Raw genomic sequence first — 14,026 nt, 5'->3', positions numbered from 1 at the left:
TGCATGAAACATGAAGATGAAACTGGTTTACAAATGCAGTCCTTCTTAAGAATTCCAACTCCTCACATTAAAGCTGTAGCTAACCAGCACAAGGCTTATTTGACATTGTTTTCTGTCTTAAAACAGATACGTGGAAATCTATTTAAGGCACTTTTCAAAAGAAGCTTTACTCACATGGCCGAAGACTAGGAAGGGCAACGTTGGTTTTACTGGAAAATTTCTTTCAGGTAGCAACACCTCTGCATGGTGGTGGACCTTTAGAATTTTCCAGGTTAAGGTGTGTGAAGGGAACTGCAAAAATTACACTTCTACGGTTCCGCACCACCAACTTGAAAACTGCAAATCTAAGTTGACAAATGCATATTTTAAGGGTTCACAGAAGTCTTATGTGCATTGCTTTTGGTTACAAAGATGACACAGGGAAGTGAGCCTCTGGGTATGCAGTGCCCCTCCCTCAACCCTGTTGTGAAATGGAAGCTTTAAAAAATCCAGTGGTTTTTTTTGTTTTTTTTTTTTTAAACAAGCTTAGTCATATTAGTTGTGTTCTGTATGCCCCAGTCTATTTTATTTTACTTTGTAGTGCACATTTTATTTATACTCCTATATAAACATTTTGCATAAAAAGGTGCTTTCACAGATCTTTGTGTTTCCCTAAATGTGAAATATGCAGCCACTTGTTAAAATGTGTTAGTTTTGCTTTGTATTATATTCCCTCCTGTGCACACCCAGGAAAAAGATATATGGACTTAACTCTTCAAGCAACTTTTACATTCAGAATATTACCTCATTTTATTTCTAACTGAGGTTATAAAGGAAATGGCAAATGTCAAACGCTCTGTGAAAGAAATGACAGTTTCTCAGAATGCGTAAGTGCATACTCTTAAGCAAGGGGCCCCTTTAAATGCAGAGATCACAGTCTTCTGAGCTGGGGTTTAACTCTCAAGTAGCGCCAAGGATTGAAGGGATGTAAGTTTGGAATCGGATATTCACTTTGTTAGATTCTGAGATGGGCCATCACCAGTGCTGGCAGTGTGTTTTATCAGTTTTTAAACTTGCCACTGTGTATATTTCATTTGTTTTGGAATGATTTTATGTCGTTTTGTCATTTGTTAACTTATAGGCCATCTTTTGTGTAATCTATCAGATTGTAAGATTATATTGTAAACCTTACTGAATAGAGTATAGAATTATTAAATTAGTTAAGGATCACTGAGCTTACCCCTCCCTGAAGGGAGCTCTCTCAATTGTGCCACCCATGACTAATGGTCATGCAGACACTGTGACCATTTAAAATAGGAGAGATCTCTCAGTGAGCCTATCCTTGAGATGGGGGGCCTGGGGAAATTTTTCTGAATTGTGGCCCGCATGATCTAGTTAGAATCTGCCTCATGCCCTTAAGATGGTGTTTGATCATTCGGACATCATATGTAACTGAATTTGTTTATATTGAAAATCAGTTGGTGGCAGGTACCTTGACATAATTAGATTGCCCAGGTCTCCTGCACTCACCTACAGAATCTGGGAGGGCAGGGACCCTCTCTTTTGCTCACCTTGGATCCCAGGACCAACCCAAGGCCTGCAGTTAATCAAGGCTGGTTAACCATGTGTTGATGAATGAAGGCAAATTAAAAGTAGAAATTCCAAATGGTGTGATTGCATCTACGGATTTTTAAGAATTATTGAAAAATGGGAAATGTTAACTGAGATAAAAAGATTGGTGGGAACACAGGTGCAGCACGAAATGTGTGTATCTGGATGTCGCTATAGCGACTACTAGCTCCCGTGGCTGCTCTGGCACCAGCCCAGATGCCCTGCCAGCCCTTCCAGGTGGTGTTTGTACACACAGCAGGCAGGCAGGCAGGAGGGGTGCTCTGGATGCGATCTTGCCGCTAGAATCCTGGTCTCTGTCCACTGAGTGAGTTGTGAATTCCTCAGTTCCCTTAAGTGCAGTTCTTCTCTGGCTTAACCTTGTTTCTGACCTGTGGTCCAGTTCCCCGCTGGTCCCTAGGGCCTGTCCAGCAGTGAAGGGCCTTGTTCCATGAGGACAAACAATGAAGCATCTCCATTCACCACACTGTAGATCTGACACTTCTCAGAAACTCCTGATTTTGGGGGTGTTGTAGCACACCCCACGCCATTCAGCTCTGTCTCCACCAGGCCACCGATCCCTCTGAGACCCTGAGTATGGGATGGCTGGCTCTCACATGCTGGGGTTGTTGCCCCCAGCTCCATCTTCCTCCCCTTCCTCACTCACCCAGACCACTAAAGTAACAGCTCATCTAAAGGCCCACTCCCATCTCTGGTACAACAGAATTCCTTTCTCTAAAATGCATGCATCCTGGAGCTTACCCTTTTGACAATTTCTTTTCCTTAACCTACTTTTCGATACATGCTCATGTAATCTTCAATCCAAATAGGCATATTTTGCTGCTGAAGTTCAGGTATGTTTTATTAAGCCATCGTGTGATTTTGAGAGAAAGTGCAGACAAGAATGTTTTGCATTCACTTGACAGAATCGTGCAAATAACCATTGGTGCCCCTTGCCTTTCTGACTTCTTAGAGGACATCTAGGCAAAGCGTATCACTGGATCCTAGTCTCAGTGTTCAGAAGCTGATCAAATACAAGTTAAGAAGCAATACACTTGGCCTCTTTCTTAGCATGCATGAATGATAGGTGTGAATTTGCATCATGAGAAAGTGTTGAGGCAGCTAGGAAGACCAAACAAGCCAGCCTAGGCCAGGAGGGGAGCCCATGCTAGAGGCTGTAAGAGTGAGGCTCTCTCCTACCTTGTCGACCCACTCGCAGGATATAAATACCGAGGCTGTAGAATTTTGGCTCAGAGAAAAAGGCTCAACCTCTAATGCTTAACTTTATAAAATTTAAGTGTAAGTCAAGATTGTATCTCCCCCTCAAAAAAAAAAAAGAAACATTTTATTTCTAAGAATGTTCCTCCAGAAACATGGAACTGAAAGCTATTTTTATCGATCTGGCCCTTAGAAAACAATGGGGGCTTTTTCTTTAATTTACCTAAGCAATTGACATAAAAATCTATGGTTCTGCGCCGAAAGATGCAGAAAATGTCAAAATAGAGGGTGGAAATACAAAACTGGAGATTTTTCACTGCAATATTTTGTGTGGGGCATCTGATTACAAGTGTGCACCGTGGAGAAGTGAACCTTTGGACTGTGAAATTGATGCTAATTTCTTACCCACTAGTCTAGAAGCCCTCTAAAATGTCACATCGTTCATTTGGTTGCTTTACCAGGAATCAGTGCATGTGGTTAGTGTGCGTCTGTGTGTTTAATTAATAGATTTTATTTTTAAAACACTTTTAGATTTACAGAAAAATTAAGCAGATAATACAGAGAATTCCCATAGACCCCCTACTCTGTACAGTTTCCTCTCTTATTATCATCTTGCATTACTGTGATTATTTGTTACAATTAATGAACCAATATTGATACATTACTATTAACTAAAGTCCATACTTTGTTTCCCTCTTTGTGGTCTATGGGTTTTGACAAATTTATGATAACCTGTACCTACTGTTAAAATTACAGTATCACACAGAGAAGTTTCCCTGACCTAAAATCCCCTGTGCTCCACCATTCATCCCACCTCACACACCCTGGCAACCACTGATCTTACTGTCTCCACGGTTTTGTCTTTTTTAGAATGTCATCTAGTTGGAATCAAACAATATGTGGCCTTTTCAAACTGGCTTCTTTCATCAAGCAATACGCATTTATAGTTCTTCCATGTCTGTTTGTGGCTTGATAGCTCATTTTTTTAATCACTGAATAATATCCCATTGTACGGACGTTTCACAGTTTGTTTACCCATTCACTTACTAAAGGGCATCTTAGTCGCTTCTAGTTTTCTGCAATTATGAGTAAAACCACTGTAAGTATTCATGTGTAGGTTTTTGTGTGGACATACATTTTCAATTCATTTGGGTAAATACCTAGGAGCATGACTGCTGGGTCATATAGTAGGCTTATGTTAAGTTTTATAAGAAACTGCCAGATCCGTGTTCCAAAGCACCTATATCATTTTGCATTCCTACCAGCAACGAATGAGAGCTCCTATTGCCCCACAGTCTCATCAGCACTTGGTATTGTCAGTTCTGTGAATTTTAACCATTCTAACAGGTATATAGTTAGTAGCTCATTGTGGTTTTAATCAGCAATTCCCTAATGATATAGGAATCTGAGCAGCTTTTCATATGCTTATTTGCCATCATATATTTTTGGTGACTTTTGTATGATCAGGTCTTTTGCCATTTTTAAATTGAGTTTGTTATTTTTGAGTTTTAAGCATTCTTTGTACATTTTAGACACCAGTCCTTTATGAGATTTGTGTTTTACAAATATTTTCTCCCAGTCTGTGGCTTGTCTTTTCATTCTCTTAGTGGTCAGTGTGTTTATGCTTTAAGGAGGAAGTGTTCTAAGAATCCAATGTTACAACAGCAGTAAAAGGAAAATTTCATAGCAAATGCTTTATCTTCTCTCTCAGGTGGTATCAGGGAACCCTGTCTGTGGACACAGCAGAGTTTAATTAAAAGTAGAGTCCGAAGCTGGGGTGGCTGATTATCCTGCAGTATTAGAGGTTGTGCAGCAAGGCTGGGAATACGAGCAGGACGCAGCCCTGTTCTATCACTTCTAAATAGAGAACAGTTCAGAAACTGCGTTTACAGGTCAATCCTGGGCCCTCCTGCATGGAATATACGATGCATAGGGCATGAATTTCTGCCCGTGAATCCAAGTGTGTAAGGGATGATCACTTTTCTCATCTCTTAATCCCACCTCTGAGCCCCCATTCTGCCAGTTCGACAGTAGACTCTATCTTGATCATACAAGGGTACCCTTCCTCTCTTGTGGCCCAATCAGAATTCAGGAAGCTTACCTGGTGCCTAAAACGTGGTGGAAGGGTCTCAAATCCTCGTCTGTGTAGGTTGCCGTTGGCAGCCTTACCCTCTAGCCCACAGTGGTCTGTGGAGCCTGGCAGCTTTCTGTCTCCACTCCATGGTGGAGAATGAGGTCCCCTCTTGAGGCTGGGCCCCCTGAGCCAGGGGCACGGGCTCTCCAGGCATGAGGCATTGCCCCTGAGGCTGTCGTCCATTTGGGATCAGCGAGAGGGGTGCTTGGGTCCCACACATCTCTGCCCTTCTCTCCCTTCCTTCTGCATCTCAAAAGCACTGTCTTGTCTCTCACCCTCAGGACACCTGCCTTGTCTTTTCCAGGGGCTTTCACAAAAGTCCAGAAGTGCCTTTGACTTTAGGTCTCTTCTGCTTTCTCCTCTGCAAAAACCTCTGTGTCGAGGAAGCTCAGAAAACAAACACTAATTCACATTGTCGTAAATTGTGCCTCTACAATTATTTGTGGAAACTATTTTATCCAGTATCAGAACCGCCACCACTACCACCACCACCACCTGGAATACTTTTAGAGTGCCTCCTGACCACTGGCCACAGGAAGCCATTCATATAAAGCAACAAATATAACTGCAATTGAAAAATTCAGCTAAGTGTTTGGATGCTTACAAATGCCACAGGTTTCTAGCTTTGCCTCCCAAGTGGACCCTAATGACGTGGTCCCAGAGGAACATCTGTTGAGCAAAGCTGAGCAAGGACATAGGGAAGGGATCTGTTTCCTCCACTCAGCCACCATCTATAAGCCACTCCCCTCCTGCCGCTTTCTGGTAGCCTTGGCCTCCTCAGACCTGAGAACATCTGGGAGTGTGGCAGGGGAGGAAGCAGCCCCACACAGAAGGCAGATTTCTGAGGTTACCAGCAACTTCCTCCTCATTAAACACAAGGAGCTGATCTTCATTTTGTTTGACCTCTTCTCAGCATTTGAAACTGTTGACCACCATCACTTGAACCCTCTCTGTCCTTGGCTCCAGTGACCCTTGGTAAGGCCTCTTTATCAGATTTTTGAGTGGCACAGGCTTGGAGGGATGGCTAATTTACAATGGATGACATATGTGGGATTCTGAGTAATTTTGATTGGCTAAACACTGGCCCCAAATACTGATACGTAAACAAGACGGGGCCAGAGGGTGGTGATCTGACTTGACATGTGAAAAAAATCATAGTTGGCCAACCTCCCAATGCAGCTATTTACAGGCTGATTTGATCTCTGACTCATTAACAAAAGCGACCTTCTCACTGCCCCTTTCATTCTGTTGACAAACTCAGGGAGATGGGTGCCAGTGCAAGAGCCACCAAGCTGATTAGGGTTCTAGAGACCAAATCATGTGAGGTGCAGTTGAGGACACTGATTAGATTTAGTTGAGAGAAGAGACTATTAAGGAAATTTATAATATCTGCTTTCAACTATTTGGAGGATTTCACATCTAGATATAGATATAGATATAGATATATAGATAGATACACACACACATACACATATTCTGGTAGTTCTAGAAAACAGGATAACTAAATAGTACTTATGGGGGTGAGGAGTGGGAGATTTGGGATTACTGTAAAGAACACATTTGTCTTACAACTGTCTTATCAGAGAGTGACTTTTCTGACATTAGTGAAAAAGCAAAGACTGGACATCCATCTATCAGAGATGATATTGAGGGGGTCTTACTTGAGTGAGAGACTGGAATGACTTCTGAGGTCCCTTAAACAACCCTGCATCTCGAATTAAGTCACAGAGTAGAAGAATTCCATGACACTGTACTGTCCTTTATTTCTGCTGCCTGTCTCATCTCCCTCTACTTCTATGTTACAGCTTTGGAGGAGGCTGCTCTAAGCAAGGACTAAAATAAGTAGATGAAAGAAGGGATAAGGAAAAAAGAAAATGAAGAAAAAAAACCAACCAACCTTTTTTAGAAAAGAACCTACTACATGCCAGCATCTGTGCTAGGTATCATGCATGTGTACACATATATCATCTCATTTGACCCTCACAACAAGCTCATTAGATATTTAGTATTACTTTTGTGAGGAAATAAGGCTCAGAGAAGTTAAGTAACTTCCCCAAGAACACACAGTTATTAACTATTGGAGCTGGAGTTTGAACACAGGTCTCTAGTATTCCAAAGTCCAGTATGATGGGTTATTTTTACGCATCCTTTATTTGTGGCAAATGATACTGCGTTTTAAAATTTTTAGTATTGACGTAAGGATTGCTTTTAAAATCAATTTGTTTAAATAAAGTAAGCGAGAAATATTGTACAAAGAATAGCACAGATTTTACACGGGTAAGAAGTGGTACTCGTAGCCAGAATGACTGAAGTTTGGGAAATACTATTCCAAATGTTTTGATAGCAGGACTTTCCAATTTAGTCAGTCTTATATTTTGATCGCTGAGTACAAGGAAGAGAAGAAGATTTGAAAACTAAGTGGAATGTGAATTAGTTTCCTGTGCTCTGACAGGTGGGGTAATTTCATGTGTTACAATAAGGAAACCAAATAGACCCTTTCAAATTAAAAACTATATGATTGTAAAATCCAGAGGAAAACCCCAGGTGGGGCCTGTTCAAATAAAGGATGAACTTTCCAAGGTGTGCACAGAGAGTGGCTGAGGGGAAGTAATGAGCCTGTGAGTCAGGGCCCAGGACCACACAGGAGCCCTACGGGCCTGAGAGGCCCCAGTAGAAGGTTGAAGGGGTTTACAAACCTGCTTTGGGGAAGAACAAGCATCACCTTTCCAGTGATAGAAGGAAGATCTTTGTGGAAAGGTCAAAGTGAGAACTGGAAAGTCCAAAATGAAGACAGGACAGTAGTAGTGAAGATGAAATAGCACAGCCCTCTCTGTGCCAGGTGATTTACATGCAAGACCTCATTTGCTTTTCATAACAATGCAGCAGGGAAGCTATTATGAGTCGCAAGTCATAGATGAGAAGACAGGGACTGGCAGAAGTGCAGTACCTCGCCCAGGTCCAGTGGCTCAGGCCAGCATTTGACCTTGGACTGACCACCACCCCAGCTACTTCCCCTGCACCACACGCCCTTGCTCGGGTGGACCTCTCCCACACAGACAACATCAAGCAGTTTTCCCTTTGTCACTTTTAATTTCTCAAGCCTCACAGGGCACAGCTAGCCTGCAAGAGGGGGTGGGGGGAGGCAGGCTGAGAAGGGGCTGCCTCTCTCCTGAGCTCACAGGCTGCAGACTCAGAGGCTCGTAATTGCCCCCAAAATTGAGCAGAGGGCATTGTAGGGCCTGATCAGGTCAGAAGAAGCTGTGCGTTTGGGGGCAGGGTTATATACGTGAAGCCTATTTCTGCCTAAGCACTGGATTTGGAAAAATCCACTTGGAATTCACATACCTTTCATACTTCCTCTTGTGACTTTTCCCCGGACTCAAGAGTACCACCCGCTTTTCGGAATAGCGGACCAAGGTAATAGAAACATTCCAGGCTAGGACAATTAGGATTAGATTAGGATGATTTAAAAATAGGGGTCGCGTGGGCTCATTGGCTCTAGCAGGATCCATGAAGCGGAACGCAGTGAATGATTTTGGGGGGAAGGTGACAGGAGAAACACCAGGTCTTGCTTCTCTCTCTGGTTGAGGACTGTCTCCTGCAGCCCTGCCAAGCCAGACACAGCAGCCAGCACACGGCTGCCCAGCAAAATCATTTGCTGAACTGGGCTGACTCTTTACCTATGGACCGCTGTAGTCTGTCAGGGAAGGTGTCTTTGCCTTGTTTGTGTCCGGGCTGTCTTCAGGGGGTTTCCTCAGGGCTTTACAGTCACTCGCCCTCACAAGTGCACTTGTAGTCATTCTCATCAGTGGAAATGCCCACCTGCCAGCAGAAGTTATCTGGAACCAGTGAGAATACTGCCCCGGTCTGTGGCGTTACTTCTCTCTAGTCAGTTCCCCTTTCTGCATTTGAGATCTAGCCTCAGCCTTGACATTCTTTCTTTCTCTGCAAGGAGCCTTAGGAAGTATGGGGAGCTCACAAAGGCTCCTCTTCGTTTTTTCTTAACACCTGGCTTCTGTGTTCCTCGGGAATGCCACGGGGCTCATGCCTCTGGTCTCTGGGAGCTGCAGTGGATGGGCGATTGTGACAGGTACGTTCTTATGAAGCTCGTGTGCCGGGGGGAGCGTGGTGTGGGATCAGCCTGCATCTGGGGCAGATGTTCAGGGGTGGGGCTGATGGCCAGCAAGGGCGTGGGTAAGAAGGGGTGAGGGGGAAGTGCTTAAAACCTTTGACCTTGATTCTCGGACCGGCCACATCGGAGGTGGGACATGACCGAAACGTGTCTCTTCCAGTCCGATCCCTCTGTCTGCTTTGGTGAGCTTAGGGAAGTGACAGGCAGGAAATGGAAGGCGCCACTTACCAAACAACGGGCAGCCGCTCTTGGCCTTGGAGGACTGGGGGCTGCAAGCAGCTCTGCTCCGGGAGAAGCTGCCCAAGTACGCAAGCCCTGCCGGAGCCCCTTGTGCCCGTGGAAAGTCCAGAGGGCGGGGGCCAAACTTGCACCCTCTGAAATGGCCCCTGCTTTCTTGGTTGGCCTTTCCCTTCTGTCCAGAAACCTCTGCCCATTTCTTCTTCCCATCCAAGTGCCCCCTCCCAATATCGGCCCCTCCCGGCGCCAGAGACCAATGGCTCATTTGGAAAGAAGTAGTCCTAGGTCAAAAAAGACCTCAGGCAGTGGTTTATCGTGTTCTGTATACCATGAACATATTTGCATTTGCAAATAGACTTAAAATAGTGCCTCCACTAATAGTTATTTAAGGCACTGGAGAGACAGGTGAAAATAATTTTTGGCCAAGGGAACTTCCCACTCCTCTCAAATTGTAATAACTGGGGAGTTGACCTTTTCCTCCCAACCTCAATCTTGGGACTCAGGCCCTGGACTAAAATAAGTCAATTTAATTATGTGCACAAGTTCGCGGTTTTATAGTATATCTTCTGTTTGCTGCTACAGATGCCACTAACTCTATTTACATGAGCTATTCTATGTATAATGGAAGCTTTTATAAATCTCTGCTCATTTGTGTGTTCTAAATATATTTATTGAATGCTCACTATGTCCCAGGTACCGGGTTTCTAACAGGGAGCATAAAAGAAAAGATGGTCCCTGTCTTCTTGAAGCTTCTAGGCTAGTGGGAAAACAGTACTAATTAAATAGTCACACTGGAAATGACTGTACAGCAACAGTGCTTTGAAGAGAAGGAATGGTTCTTTGTGATTGTGCTTACTGTTCAATAACTATGTCTTTGGACTCGATATTTTGGTTCTTCTAATACCCCCAGATAACAGATGTCCCCTCCTAGTGGAGCTGAGGATTAGATTTCATGAAATTGAGTCTAGGGTGGGAGGGAGAGAACATGAAAGGTGAAAGGGTGAGAGCCAAGCTAGATTCCTTAGGAGAAAATCAAGGTTCAAATATCACGTTTCAAAAATCAGATAGAGGTGGCAGTTGAGTTTAGGGGTCTCTGGGCCAGGAGATTGAAGCTGTGAAGACATAGAATTAGAGCTAACATGTCTAAAACAAGTGAGGAGGTGGTGGGGAGGTTCCTGGAGTCATTCAGAGTCCAGGCTAGGGTGGACACTTCACCTCTCATGGTCAGGCAGGCAGGAAGCATAGGGCCCTAGGCTTTTTGGCAAAAAGGGAAAAATGGTTTCCAAAACCATTGATGATTTGACCCTTTATTAGACCCTTATCCTCATCTCTAATCTAATATAGAGACCTTTGGAGCTGTACGTCAGAGTATACTTAGGCTGAAGTTTGGGAGAGAGACCCCATTTTGAATATACATAGAAGAAGAAAAATGTGTCCAGCACTTTCCATCTCCCCAGTCAAGATGGGAAAGGTCCAGTTCCCTGTTCTTCTCCTTCCTTTCATAAATATGATTTCTTTCCAAGTTCCATTTCCTATTTAGATAAAGTAACTTGAAATTAACTCTTAATAGCTAAAAACAAAAGACATTTCTCCTTTCCAGCAGCATTTGCATTTTAACAGGGGCTTTCAAAAAATGCCTTTACCCAAGGAATGAGTAATTTGGGAATTCCAAGCACCAGGGTAGGGCTACTACGTGGAATGGGGAGAAGGGGATATCCCTCAGATTGTGCCCTTGAAACACTGGTTTTCTCTTTTTGACCATGATTCTGGTTCTGAGAGATCAGGAAGGGGCTCCCTTAGGGGGCCAGAACTAGCATGGCTGCCTTTCGGTAAGTTCTGTGGGTCTTATTCATGGCAGGCAGAACCCTTGACTGGATGTGCACAGACTCAGAGAGAGGAACTTGTAACACTTTGCATGATGCTTACCCATAGGAACTTTTTGGCAAAAGGGGAAAAATAGTTTCCAAGACCATTGATAATTTGAAAACGCAGTGCTCCTTGACTCAGAGAGGTTCTAGACATGGCTAGGAAAACTGGGCGTCTGTCTGATACACAAACTTGCTGTTGGGAGGCTGGAAAAAAGCTCATTACTATCACCACGTTATGCTGCTTCTTCGGGCAACTGAGGAGAATGGACTCTTCATTTTAATACTTTAGTTACTTACAATATTGGAGAGTGAAGAAAAGCATTCCCCTGCTCCTTACAAATCTGCTTAGACATTTCTTCTTTGTACCTATGCATCTTTGATGCGGCCCCCCTCACGCCTATGTGGAAACACTGTGAGGGAAAGGGTGAAGGAAAGGACAGCTAATGAAAGGAAGGCAGTGTCAGGTAAGAAACCTCTCCACCAATGAGGGCCCAAAGGGATTTTCTGCAAGAAGAGATTGGAAACCAAGTCAGGCATATGATCCAGCCTAAGCTAGGAGATGTGGCTGGTGGGGGAGCTCAAGGAAAGCAGAGCTCAGGATGGGTGACGTGCATTGGTCCCGTGTCCACCAGACACCAGGAAGTTTCGTGTCTTCATCAAGGCATCGCTCAGGCCCCCCATCTCTTTCATGTCATGCCTGCTGCCCCTAAGCTGGTTCAGCCTCTTCGTCTCAGGTCTACAAGCCTTTAATGTTGGCTTTTTTGATCACCCTGATACCAGCCCCACCTCCTCCCTCAGGCCACTGATAGGCTTATTTTCTTTAAACTTTTATTACATACTTTTTTTGCTCCCACGCTATGAATCCCAAACTCCCAATTTTCTATCAGATCAGATATAAACTCCTTATCTGACTTTCTAGGCCTTGTTAAGCTGTCCTACGCTACTTACAGAAACTCATTTCCCATTATTTGTCCAGAGTCAACCTCTGTTCCAGTCCAACCAGCTTTTCTTACCGTCCTATAAAAAGACCACGGTCATTTCTCCATTTCCATGTGTCATAACATTGTCATATTTGATTGTGGCTTAGAAAGTTGCCAGAGACCTTTATACCAGCAGGAAGTACTGAACACGGGGTTCTGCTTCTGTTCTTACACACGTGCGCGCACCTCAAGAATATGGCTGAAATATCTATCCAGCTACACTCAAACATTTAAACGGGGTTCATCAGGAGGCAGTAGTTCCTTGAGACACATTAACTGGCTACGGAGGATGTTACCTCTTCAGGACTCTGTTTGAAGGGCTGTCCTGGGAAGAACTGTTGGAAGCTTGCAGAGGCTTTCAAGCATAGAGGCAGAGAGCCACCACATTGAGTTCTAGACAATCAACAGTTGCTAATATGAGAGGAAGACAGACGTTCTCTGAGAAAGATTCTGCTACGCAGTGGTCTAGACTGACAGCTCTCTGGAGCGGGAGTATCAGAATGAGTGGGCTTAGGTGGAGCCCTAACAGAACTCGGCTCTCTCCCGCCACCACTAACACGCCCAGCTTGCTCTGTTCCTGTCACCAAGGTACGGTTCTGAGACCAAACCGACCTACTTTTAAGTCTCAGGTCAGCTATCACCACCTGCACCCCACCCTTCTGGCCTCTGGGATTGCTTGCTGTTCTCCATCTCTTCCGAAGCCCTGGACCACTTGTCAGCTCAGCAGACCCTCCACACACCCTGGGATCCTCTGAACGTGCCACACCGTATGCTATGCTAAAAACAAGAGGAATGGAATCGGGTGGGGGCAGGGAAAGGTGGTGTGTCCAGGTTTTCTCCCTTGTTATCCCTCCTTGCTGGGGATGTAATGAGAAGCTTCAAGGTAAGCTTAAAAAGTTATGAAGTTCAACCACCCACCCAGTTCAAGAATCTCTCTTAAAATGTCTCCTCTGCATTATTTACCCCACTTTTGCTTGAGCAGTTCTGGTGATGAGGAGCTCATTACCTCACAAGAAAGTCCAGTCCTTGGTTGTAGCACTCTATTCAAATTTCTTCACTACCTGAAGCTGCGATATAGCTCCCTGTAACTTCCAGTTACTGGAACTACAGACCCTTTAACAACAGTGCATCTGTATTGCTGTGGGAGGGCCTTTAAATATTTGCAGACGGCCATCAGGTACTTGTAGGCTTCTCTTCTTCAAGTGAGTTACCCCAGGCCTTTTAACTGTTCCTCATTTAACACACTTTCACTATTCCCTGGTGAATCCCTTGATAAACTAATTTGCCATCGTTATTCAAGTATAACCGACCTCACTAAACGTGATACCACAAATGATGTGGTCTGATTAGCACAGAGCACAGTGACCACATTCTACACTAAGTGAATTAACTTTTGGTTAGCCTGGCTACGCTAACATTTATATGATTTTTACATTTACTATAGATAAGCTACTTCTCTATTCTTACTTATTCTGCTTCACTTAAGCGCAGATGTTTACGAGTACCCTGAGATTCAACACGCTAGTATCAGACTCTCTTTTCAGGCTTTATAAGTATGAATTCAGCTGACCAACTGACCGATAGCTATCCGGCTCATTCTTGAGCAAATTTTTATGCACATCTGCACATTTGAAAGCAGAAGTATGATTTCTGTGCTTTCATTCATAGTTTCGCTAAATATGTGAAAGTAAAAAAGTAAAAAACAGAGCCCCACAGCATCTACTGTGGAATCAGTCTGTTAAACAAGAATGATTCCCAGCACTCAGCTGTTGAGTGAATAAATCAATCAATACCTTGTCCTCCTCCTCATATTTAACCCATCACCACATCCTGTTGGTTATGATCCTAAATTCTGCTTGAACCTGTCCAC

General features: G+C 44.0%; 1 protein-coding gene across 4 annotated transcripts in view; it reads left to right on the top strand.

Moving 5' to 3' along the window:
• CD86 (CD86 molecule) overlaps positions 1–14,026 on the top strand; it is a 57,744-nt gene that overhangs the window by 10,774 nt on the left and 32,944 nt on the right. For 3 of the 4 annotated variants that reach the window (XM_057697945.1, XM_057697942.1, XM_057697944.1), the window contains exon 1: positions 8,898–9,029. The exons of the other annotated variant lie outside the window; for it this stretch is intronic. In XM_057697945.1, coding sequence (XP_057553928.1) covers positions 9,013–9,029 — 17 coding nt within the window. In that variant the 5' untranslated portion in view covers positions 8,898–9,012. Of the gene's footprint in view, positions 1–8,897; positions 9,030–14,026 lie in introns of those variants that run through there. 4 annotated transcript variants of the gene reach the window in all.

This window comes from Hippopotamus amphibius, chromosome 10, assembly GCF_030028045.1.
Source record: "Hippopotamus amphibius kiboko isolate mHipAmp2 chromosome 10, mHipAmp2.hap2, whole genome shotgun sequence".
Taxonomy (NCBI): Eukaryota; Metazoa; Chordata; class Mammalia; order Artiodactyla; family Hippopotamidae; genus Hippopotamus; species Hippopotamus amphibius.
This window is presented reverse-complemented; position numbering and strand designations above follow the sequence as displayed.